Here is a 12,187-nt window from a genome sequence, read left to right as displayed (position 1 = left end):
GGAATAACGGAATGTCAACAAAATTTCTAAATTGTATTCTATCTTATACTTCCTTCACTCATTTGACTGCGGCCATGCCGGAGCACTGCCTTTAGTCGAACAGTACTTATTCTTTGTAAGCCTAGTACTTATTCTATCGGTCTGTTTTGCTGAACCGCTAAGTTAAGGGAACGTAAACACACCAGCATCGGTTGTCAAGCGATGCTGGGGGGACAAACACACACACACACACACACACACACACACATACATACATACATACATATATATATATATATATATATATATATATATATATACATATATTCTTTTATTTGTTTCCGTCATTTGACTGTGGCCATGCCGGAGCACCGCCTTTAGTCGACCAAATCGACCTCAGTATTTATGCTTTGTAAGCCTAGTACTTATTTTATCGGCCCTTTTGCCGAACCGCTATGTCACGGGGATGAAACACACTAGCATCGTTTGTCAAGCGATGGTGATGGGGACACAGACACACAACCATATACAAACATACATACATACACTCATACACACACACATACATACATGGTTCTTTCAGTTTCCATCTGCTAAATCCACTCAGGCATTTGGTCGGCCTGGGGTTATAATAGAAGACACCTGCCCAATGTGCCATGCAGTGGGACTGAACCAAGAACTATGTGGTTGGAAAGGAAGCTTCTTAGCACACAGCCTGCGCTTATCTATTCCCTATTGTTTTTTCTTACTATTTTCTTTCATTTTATAATATCATGGTTGAATCAATTAAAATAATTTTACGCATGAACTTAAGCGACATTCGTTTTACTCAATAAAATGTTTTTACCAAGTCCTGTAAATATGATGTTCATGTTTAGGAATCGTAAATAAAACAATAATGAAGCAATAATCTCTTTTAAATAAAAAGAACAAACAAATTTCGATATATTTTAATGAATATATATATATATATATATACATAAATGCTTACCTATATTATCTATTGTTTCGTTTCTTGTTCATAACTGGACATTTGAAAGACTTTTCAAGTTATGGAAGAACTGTTGGCTGTGATGAAAGTCACGTGACACGTACTCCTACTTCGTCACCCACTCCTCCTCTTACACAGAGACCACATACAAAGGATATTCTGGAATAACGGAATGTCTACAGAATCTCTTTACTCTTTTACTCTTTTTACTTGTTTCAGTCTTTTGACTGTGGCCATGCTGGAACACCGCCTTTTAGTCGAGAAAATCGACCCCAGGACTTATTCTTTGTAAACCTAGTACTTATTTTATCGGTCTCTTTTTGCCGAACCGCTAAGTTACGGGGACGTAAACACACCAGCATCGGTTGTCAAGCGATGATGGGAGGGGGGGGACAAACACAGACACACAAACACACATACATATATACTCTTTTACTTGTTTCAGTCTTTTGACTGTGGCCATGCTGGAGCACCGCCTTTAGTTGAATAAATCTACCCCAAGACTTATTCTTTGTAAACCTAGTACTTATTCTATCGGTCTCTTTTTGCCGAACCGCTAAGTTACAGGGACATAAACACACCAATATCGGTTGTCAAGCGATGGGGGGGGGAGGACAAACACAGACACACATATATACTCTTTTGTTCTTTTACTTGTTTCAGTCTTTTGACTGCGGCCATGCTAGAGCACCACTTTTAGTTGAGAAAATCGACCCCAGGACTTATTCTTTGGAAGCCTACTACTTATTCTATCGGTCAGAGCACATCCATACTCAGAAGCCCAGCCACCCTCTATCCCCCATCTCTTTCGTCTTCATCATTTTCCATCTCTTCTACAACCAGGTACACGTGGAAAAAGAACAAACAAGACTTCAACATGGCTGGCAGACATATCCTCACCGTACGATACGAGGGAACATTTATTTTCAAGCAACCCGAAAAGAAAGACGCCGGCATGTATCAGTGCTTTGCAAACAACTCTTATGGGGTGGCCATGTCAGGCATTGTTGAACTACGTCTTGCCTTCCTGATGCCATACATCAATCAGGAACCAGAGACCATTACTGCATTACCAGGGGCATCTCTCCTCCTCCCTTGTAACAAGCCGATCAGTTACCCCGAGGCCAGCGTGACTTGGGTGTTGAAACACAAAGATGGATCATTCAAGGCCTTTGACTTCACTGAACGAATCCTAATGGACCACCAAGGTTAGTATAGCCTTCTCACCATGGCCACCACTAATAATTTTTTTTTTTTTTTTTTTTCCTATGTGTAGATGTCAATGTCTGGTCTCATATTGTTACTGTTTATCTGTAGGTTAATCAGGATCCAGCTGGTTAAAAAGTTCCAACCGTGACTGTCCCACCTTTTATTCAGATATAGTTTATCTGGGACTACATTATCTAATGCAGAGGTTTTCAAACTGTGGTCCGCAAGGACAAAACAGGGGGTCCATGGACAGCAAATACTTTTTATGGGCAATTTGATTTTATATATGTTTTTTAATCAAAATCTTTTAATTGACAATAAACCTATTTGTTAAATACTGTTAAATGAATAAATGTAAAAATATCTGTTATTTTAGGCAAATATTTATGTATAAATTTCATAAGCATTTATAAGGGGGTCCCTAAGGTAACGCCTAAAATATAAATGGGTCCGCAAGTCAAAAAGTTTGAAAACCCCTGATCTAATGTATAGTAAAAGAGTAAAGACCCCTTTGGTCATAAATGACCTTGGGTTTGAACTTAGAAAGTTCCCCTCTGAGGCACAAGTCCAGGCAAGGTTGTTTATGGAAGCCCAGCAGTCGTCCATGCAAACCAGCCTACCCTCTCCACACCGCTGGTGTTATCCAAAGGAAAGGCGAAAGCCAATAGAGCTTGGCACCAGTGACGTCGCAACTTATTTCTACAGGTGAGTGAACTGGAGCAACATGAAATAAAATGTCTTGCTCAAGAATACAACATACAGCCTGATCCAGGAATCGAACTTACTACCTCATGACTGTAAGCCTGGTGCTCTAACCCCTGAGCCTGCACCTTCATGTATGTATAGCATAATAATTATTATGAGTGATGATAGTTGTTGTGGTTGCTTTGTTCTAGGTCAGCCCTGATCCAACAGAGGAATGATCGAAGATGTTCCAGCTGTCACCATCCCATCTTTTATTCAGGCACAACGTATCTAGGACTACATTATCTAATGTATTTTATAGCAGTTAGTATTAGTGTTATAGTAGCTTTAGTCCAACTCGTGCCAGCATGGAAAATGGATGTTAAATTATGATGATCATCATCATGACCATGATAATGATGGGCACAGGTGTGAAGAATTTTTAGTCGAATGAATTGGCCCTAATACTTATATTTTAATAATCTTTAAAGACTGGTACTTTTTGTATCAATATCTTTTGCCAAACTGCTAAGTAACAGGGGTGTAAACACACCAACACTGGTTGTCACGCAGTGGTGGTGGGACAAACACAGACACAAAAATGCACACATGCGAGCACGTGTGCACACACACACACACACACACATATGTACAACGGGCTTCTTTCAGTTTCCATCTACCAAATCCACTCACAAGGCTTTGGTTGGGCTGAATCTATAGTAGAAGACACTTACCCAAGTTGCCATACAGTGGGACTGAACCAGGAATCATGTGGTTGGGGAACAAGCTTCTTACCACACATCTCATCACTCAGAAATATACACAAAATTCCTCTCTCTACACCTCTCTCTCGTTCTCTTTCTTTTTCAGCCAACCTCATCTTTGCAAATATATTAGAAGAAGACTCCTACAAAGATGCTGCCTATGTCTGCATGGCTACCAACAAGTTTAAACAAGAAACCACACAGGGCAAACCATTTTATTTGAAAACTATACCAAGTAAGTTTTTCTTTCATTTTGAAATGAACACGTCATTTGCAAATAAAAGGGTCTATAGATTAGCCCTTTTGCATTTAAACTGACCATATCTGGCCAATATATTTTTCTTGTTTTATGCCAGATCCTGCCTCTCACACCTACTCTACAATGTCATTCTAAAGTAAACAATGATATCATTGAAATACCAAAGCCACAAAAATAATGCATGGATTAACTCAAAACAATCTGAATTGGCATTGAACTTGACAGAGTAATCCAAACAGTAAAGGGTTGAATCAGCCAAATCTGGTTCAAATACTCTACCTGTTTTATGCTCAAACTGGCCACATCTTGCCTCTCGCACCTACCCTATAATGTTATTCTAAGGTACACAGTCACGTCATTAAAATTTCAAAGCTATGAGATAAAACATTTGGTTAATTCAAGACAATGTGAATAAATGAGCATTACATTTGATAGAGAAACCTGAATCCTAATGGGTTGAATCGGACATATCCAGTTCAAATATTCTACCTGTTTTGTGTTCAAACTGGCCAGATCCTCATACCTGTCTTACAATGTCATTCTAAAAATGAACAACCACATTATTGCAATCTCAAAGTAATTCTATCACATCATTAAAATAGCAAAGCTACAAGATAATGCATGGTTAATTTAGAACAATGTAAATAATTAATATGAGTATTTCTCTCATGATATCTACCCCAGTATAGTTTGTTCTAATAGAACATTCGTGTTTAAGTGGGAATAGATATGTTAAATGATGATGATGATGATGATGATGATGATGATGATGATAATACAGAAGTTCCTTGTCTTTTGTCTGCTTTCAGTGCCACCTGAAAATTACCGGCCTCATCTACTCAGTGTTACTAATGAGATGGTCTTTCTTAAGGGAGACACAATGAAGTTGCAGTGTGTATTCGGTGGACAGTGAGTTCAATTCTGCTTCATTCCCTTGGTCCTGTGGACCTCCACCATCACCACTATTGTTGACACAACAACCAGCATTCTTTAACCACCACCAATACTACCACCAACACCACAACTACCATTACCTTATAATGGCGTCATTTTTTTTGTTTTTTAACTTACTCTTGTGAAGCTGAAGAAATAAACTCGCTACAAGGCTGGCAAAGACAAAGCAATTTGTTTATTAACTACGAAACACAGTTCATCGTAGAATAGGCATCGGATAAGCCCTTGCTGAAAGAAAATAAACCAAAAACATACACAGAAATGAACCCAAGCTTATCGAAAACAAACCAGAGAGGGTCTAGGGGATACAATTGCACCACTCTTACATCCCCAAATAACTTAGAAACAACAATCAGGAATTCAGCCGACAACAGAGAATCTGGACGGAATCTTCTTGGCATCCTACAAAGAAATCAAAGGTTCCATGGAAACGTCGAGACGAAGCAAAACTTTTGCGAACCAATCCACCCCCCCGTCATCTCACAATAAATGGAAGAATTTACCTTCGAGACTTGGTTACTTCGATCAGAGAGGGTGGGTCGATTCTGGATTGTCGAATGCTTTTCATAGACTTCGTTTAAATATATCTTGCTAGACGTCAATCCGTCCCTTGTCACACTCAATCAGTAAAGCTAGCTGCGTGTCTTTAGCCGCAGGTATACGTACGAAATGTATGGGGTTTTTTCTCATGTTCCTTTCTTTCTTTTACTTGTTTCATTCATTAGACTGCGGCCATGCTGGAGCAGCGCCTTAAAGTTTTTTTTATATAATATATACTAGCCTCCCTCTTTCACACGATGCTACACACAGCATATATGTTTGTATATATATATATATATACACCAGCTGCCTTAACTCGTACAGGTCAGTGGATCAGTGGGTATAAGCAGGTGTGTGAAATGGGCTAAAAAGCTTGGTTCATCCGTCACATGGGTCCTCTCGCAACATTTATACTGTCCACTTAGGATACACCGACCTAACCTCTGGCCAGAACCTAACGCCAATTTCCCTGAACTCTTGCGGGGTCACCATGTCTGTCCCAAGTGAAAGCCCGAAAATAAAAGTCATACGCACTAGTTGTCCTTCTGCTCACATGTCTGTCCTACTTGCAAGGCCTCTTGACCGTTCATACGTCATCACTTACCTTATACTTCCAGCCTATCCCACCATCTTTGTCATATATTATGTGTAGTAAGAGGCTTGCTTCCCAACCACATGGTTCTGGGTTCAGTCTCACTGCGTGCCACCTTGAGCAAGTGTCTTCTGCTATAGTCTCAAGCCGACCAAAGCCTTGTGAGTGGTTTTGGTGGATGGAGACTGAAAGAAACCCATCGAATATATATGTGTGTGTGTGTCTCCTCATGTCTGTGTGTCTGTCTCCCATCACTACTTGATAACTGGTGTTGGTGTTTATGCTCCTATAACCTAGCAGTTCAGCAAAACAGACCAAAATAAGTGCTGGATTCAATTCATTCGACTAAGACAGAATTTTTCAAGGCCATCACTTAGGGGCCGGTGTCGGTTTTTTGACATCCCTATAATGTAGTGGTTTTGTAAAAGGAGATTTATGAAAAAAAAAAATAAAAGAAAGAAACACCTCTTGTGTTCATAATGTCTACACACTCACACAAACATGTATATGGGCATACACACACAAACATATATGTGCATGTACGTACTCATATGTATACACATATCCACACTCCAAACACTATTATGACAACTTACTGATTGTCCTCCAAGTAAATGCATAAACTACGGTTTAAGCAACATATTACCTGCCTCTGGACGCCCTCTTCCCAAGACGGTACCCATACAGGTGATCCCCAGGAGTGCCTCCGGATTTAAACATCCCCTGGTTGCTTGGATGCTTCAGACTACCCCTGAAGGATCGAGGCAAACCTACCACTTACCTATATATATATATATATATATATATATATATATATATACATATACATACATACATGTGTGAGCATGTATTGTACACGCCAGTAATCTAAAAATGTATTCCAACAGACAAGGTAACTCTCATGGAACTAGGCAACCGAAATATAATGCTTTCAAAAACTAAACCTTTTCCAGGTGTCTTTGGACAAACTTAATCTTCTTGAGACGAAGAGACTATTAAGGAACTGAGAGAGATGAACACGAATTTGAGACTTTTGATTAGCAACACTGATGAACTCACTCGCTCCACACAAGAGGAAAAGAAGAGAAAGAACAATCCCTGCAACAGCTCAATCAACATTTGTCCGAATTATGCACCAATCTTCATTCTTTACCACATAATAATTGCTTAAATGAAAATCCACCTACAGATGATACACAAGATAGAAGCCCATCCCCCTCCACTATCAATTAAAAACCGCATTATACACATATAGAATGAAAAACTTAAAGCCAGAAAGGTTACTTTCTGGAACATGATCAAAAACAAGCACAAGGCAGAAATTTATGAACACTGGTTAAATTCTGCCTCATAAACAACAAATTAAACGTATTCCAAACGAACAGGACCAACAAAGACAATTATGGAAGAAACTAACACTTGGAAAACATGAAGACAGAAATAGAACTGCTTAAGCTTAGAGCGCTTAGCAATGAAGAAAAATTGAAGAACATAGATGAGGAAATCTACAACGAATTAAAGAAACATTGAGATGGTCAACGCTTGAAAAGTGTCTTTAAACTGTGGCAAACAACTTGTGAAGCTGAAGAAATAAACTCGCTACAAGGCTGGCAAAGACAAAGCAATTTGTTTATTAACTACGAAACACAGTTCATCGTAGAATAGGCATCGGATAAGCCCTTGCTGAAGGAAAATAAACCAAAAACATACACAGAAATGAACCCAAGCTTATCGAAAACAAACCAGAGACGGACAAGGGGAGGCAACTCCACCGACCTTACATCCCCAAATAACTTAGAAACAACAATCAGGAATTCAGCCGACCACAGAGAATCTGGACGGAATCTTCTTGGCATCCTACAAAGAAATCAAAGGTTCCATGGAAACGTCGAGACGAAGCAAAACTTTTGCGAACCAATCCACCCCCCCATCATCTCACAATAAATGGAAGAATTTACCTTCGAGACTTGGTTACTTCGATCAGAGAGGGTGGGTCGATTCTGGATTGTCGAATGCTTTTCATAGACTTCGTTTAAATATATCTTGCTAGACATCAATCCGTCCCTTGTCACACTCAATCAGTAAAGCTAGCTGCGTGTCTTTAGCCGCAGGTATACGTACGAAATGTATGGGGTTTTTTCTCATGTTCCTTTCTTTCTTTTACTTGTTTCATTCATTAGACTGCGGCCATGCTGGAGCAGCGCCTTAAAGTTTTTTTTATATAATATATACTAGCCTCCCTCTTTCACACGATGCTACACACAGCATATATGTTTGTATATATATATATATATACACCAGCTGCCTTAACTCGTACAGGTCAGTGGATCAGTGGGTATAAGCAGGTGTGTGAAATGGGCTAAAAAGCTTGGTTCATTTGTCACATGGGTCCTCTCGCAACATTTATACTGTCCACTTAGGATACACCGACCTAACCTCTGGCCAGAACCTAACACCAATTTCCCTGAACTCTTGCGGGGGCACCATGTCTGTCCCAAGTGAAAGCCCGAAAGTAAAAGTCATACGCACTAGTTGTCCTTCTGCTGACATGTCTGTCCTACTTGCAAGGCCCCTTGACCGTTCATACGTCATCACTTACCTTATACTTCCAGCCTATCCCACCATCTTTGTCATATATTATGTGTAGTAAGAGGCTTGCTTCCCAACCACATGGTTCTGGGTTCAGTCTCACTGCGTGCCACCTTGAGCAAGTGTTTTCTGCTATAGTCTCAAGCCGACCAAAGCCTTGTGAGTGGTTTTGGTGGATGGAAACTGAAAGAAGCCCATCGAATATATATGTGTGTGTGTATGTGTGTGTCTGTCTGTCTCCCATCACTGCTTGATAACTGGTGTTGGTGTTTATGCTCCTATAACCTAGCAGTTCAACAAAGCAGACCAAAATAAGTGCTAGATTCAATTCATTCGACTAAAACAGAATTTTTCAAGGCCATCACTTAGGGGCCGGTGTCGGTTTTTTGATATCCCTATAATGTAGTGGTTTTGTAAAAGGAGATTTATGAAAAAAAAAAAAAGAAAGAAACACCTCTTGTGTTCATAATGTCTACACACTCACACAAATATGTATATGGGCATACACACACAAACATATATGGGCATACACACACAAACATATATGTGCATGTACGTACTCATATGTATACACATATCCACACTCCAAACACTATTATGACAACTTATTGATTGTCCTATCTATATACATATATAAATAATGCTATATTTACCTAATATTGAGGTCTCATTCTTTTGTTGTCACTTTATTATTAACATTATATATATATATATATATATATATATATATATATATATATATATATATATATATATATATATATATATATATATATACATATATATATATATACATGTGTGAGCATGTATTGTACACGCCAGTAATCTAAAAATACGCTTGACTTAGATAAGACACATAGACAGGGTCCCGGTTACTGGAAGCTGAACCCGTCGTTCACGGCACGCCAGGCTTACTGGGACCGGATTAGCACTTTAGTTAAGAGAGAGCATTAACGGGTGCCATCATCAACAACAGATGGTGGTATGCCCTCAAAAAAGCAATCAAGTCAGAATCGGTTAGGTACAGTAAGGCCCTAGCGTTAGACCGAAATAGAATAGAGGTAGACCTAGTTAAGAAATTAGAAGAGGCACTTAGTACTGGCATCGCGTCCAACGTAGTGGCAGCGATGTTGGCCCTCGACCAACATTTCAACACCAAACACGAAGGATGCGTTGTCAGAGCTAGGATGCGTGCTCTGAGGGACGAGGGAGTTGGAGTGGCCCGAGAGGCCCGAGTAGCGGAGGCGCAACGAGGCAACAGAGCCACCTGAAGAAGGGCGCGAATTACTCGAGCCTGAAAGGATGTGCGAGGCTTTTCAACAGCACTTTGTCCGACTGTTCGTGACAACTGGTGGGTCAGAACGCAGAGTAGACTTTAGTGCCTACCTGCATGGCCTGCCACGACTCTCAGCAAGAGAGGCGGAGTGTTGTGAAAGACCCATCACAGCCGCGGACGTACGGGATGCGATGGCAGGCTGTAAGGGAGACAAGTCGCCAGGCTTGGATGGACTGCCCTACGAACTTTATTGTCATATGCCAGACTTGTTTGGAGGCGTCTTGGCAGCTGTCTACTGCAACTGGCAGCAAAACGGGAGCATCCCCGTCTTTGTAAAGCGAGGAGTAGTGGCACTACTAAAGAAAGACCCAAACAAGGGGAACATCATAGATAATTTTCGGCCCTGCTCAACGCAGATTTGAAAATTTTGGCCAAAGTTTTAGCCGAGAGGTTGGCGCTTGTCATCGAGAAACTAGTCGACAGGGCGCAGACGTGCGCCGTGCCGGGTAGGAGTATCCATGACAACCTCCATCTGATCCGCTACATCATGGACAGGGTAGTTAAGGAACCTGGCATGAGTGGGGCGCTGATCAATTTGGATCAATCAAAAGCTTTCGATAGGGTAGACCATCACTACTTGGAAGCCGTCCTCATAGCGGCTGGTTTCGGTCCCGTCTTCCGCGGTTGAATCGCTGCCTTATACAGCGGCATCCGCTCGGTAGTTCGCGTAAACCGTCATCTATCCAGACCTTTCGGCATCATGCGTTCGGTTCGTCAAGGATGCCCCCTCTCGGCCCTTCTGTATGTATTGACTCTTGGGCCTCTACTGCGGAAGCTGGCGACGCTGAGGGGCATCCCCCGAGAGCTGGGATGTGGAACGAGCGTGTCTGCATACGCGGACGACGTCACCGTCATAGTGTTGAGCCAAAAGCACATCGAGCTGGTCGGCGAGAGACTAAAAGAATACGAAGCGGTAACGGGAGCAAAAATTAACCGGGATAAGTCAGTGGGCTTGCGGCTCGGCACCTGGAGAAGCAAGCCCATGCCGTCTAACAGCGTCTCCACTGTGGGACGCTGGACCGACAGGCCGGTTAAATTGCTCGGAGTCTGGTTCGGTCCGGACCTCCAAATGAAGAAGAACTGGGGCGAAATAACGACTAGGGTGGTCACTCTCACCCGGCAATGGGCCGAGAGGAAGCTATCCCTAAAAGGTCGGGCGGAGGTGGCGAACGCGTACATTGCATCCGTCATCGAATACCGTCTGACTGTCGTGCCTTGTCCCGACCCTACCATCACCAAACTGGAACGCATACTCTTCCGCTTCTTGTGGAAGGGAAGCGTTCCGATGGTTAGGCGATCCATTTGCTGTCAACAGCCGCTAAATGGAGGGCTGGGTATGCCGTGGTTGATGATGCGCAGACATGTGCTGAGACTGCGACATCTCCGGCGCTTCCTAGACGACGGTGAACAGGTGTGGTCGCCGTTTGTGCGGCGCGCTTTCCCGCAGCTCGTCTCCTTAGCCGAACTGCAGTCGTGGATTAAACAGAGACCTAGGCTCGGCGAATGGCAGCGCGAGTGTCGCGTTGCTCTCAAGCAACTCTGCCGTCCGGGACCTATCTTGTGCAACTTTGATTCCACAAAAGCGTTCTATAGAGGATTAGTGGAGGGGAGGTGCGACGACGATCTCGGGCAGAATCTGGGCGTCGACGAGGAACACCTGACCCGCCTGTTCAGGACAACTTTCGGGCCGGGACCTATGGACAACCACCAGAGATCCCTGGCCTGGCAGTGCTATCGAGAAGCATTACCCGTTCGGGATAAGCTTTACAGACACGGTTCGAGACACACCGGACCGACCTGCCCGAGATACGGTCAGAGCGACGAAACCGTTCTGCACGCACTCGTGCAGTGTCCAAAGATTTCCGACCTGTGGGCTTATGCCGAACGGCTGCTGTCACGTGTGGGACGAGTCCGCCTGTCAGCCGAGTCTATTGTGCAAATTGCTCCACCACCGTCCCTCAACAGGGAAGGCAAGGCAGTGTTCATCATACTGGTGGCAATGGTGAAAGAATGTGTGTGGTGGACCCGAGCGAAAGGATTAGAGACGAAAACTTACCTCTCTGGCCAATCGCTCATCAACTTTTTCAAGTATCACTTGAAAAGGAAGGTGAGAATAGAGAGACAGTTTTTGTCTCGTGGAAGTTTCATTAAAAGGTGGGTGAATGTAGCAAAGATGGTGCGCGCGAGTGACGATACCTCTTTGAGCATGATCCTATAAATCGAGTAAAAAAATTTTTTAAAAAAAAGAGAGAGAGAGAGAGAGCACTTCGCTCTCATGTGTCTATTCCCT

At 42.3% G+C, this 12,187-nt stretch overlaps 1 protein-coding gene and 1 long non-coding RNA gene across 2 annotated transcripts in view; one reads left to right on the top strand and one right to left on the bottom strand.

Annotated features, from left to right (window-relative positions):
• The window catches only part of LOC149130429 (uncharacterized), a 1,686-nt gene extending 617 nt beyond the window's left edge, over positions 1-1,069 (bottom strand). The window contains exon 1 of the long non-coding RNA XR_016238903.1: positions 971-1,069. This is a non-coding gene — a long non-coding RNA (uncharacterized LOC149130429). The remainder of the gene's footprint in view (positions 1-970) is intronic.
• LOC149130428 (neuroglian-like) lies at positions 1,000-5,510 on the top strand. Its single transcript, XM_089344860.1, has 3 exons — positions 1,000-2,178; positions 3,734-3,862; positions 4,696-5,510. Exons 1-3 carry the CDS (start codon positions 1,848-1,850, stop codon positions 4,797-4,799), a joined length of 564 nt encoding a protein of 187 aa, XP_089200986.1. The 5' UTR covers positions 1,000-1,847; the 3' UTR covers positions 4,800-5,510.
• Positions 5,511-12,187: the final 6,677 nt, after the last annotated feature.

This window comes from Octopus bimaculoides, chromosome 29 (assembly GCF_046866305.1).
Source record: "Octopus bimaculoides isolate indiv1 chromosome 29, ASM4686630v1, whole genome shotgun sequence".
Taxonomy (NCBI): domain Eukaryota; kingdom Metazoa; phylum Mollusca; class Cephalopoda; order Octopoda; family Octopodidae; genus Octopus; species Octopus bimaculoides.
The sequence above is the reverse complement of the archived record's forward strand: the minus strand, read 5'-3'. Positions and strand labels throughout refer to the sequence as shown.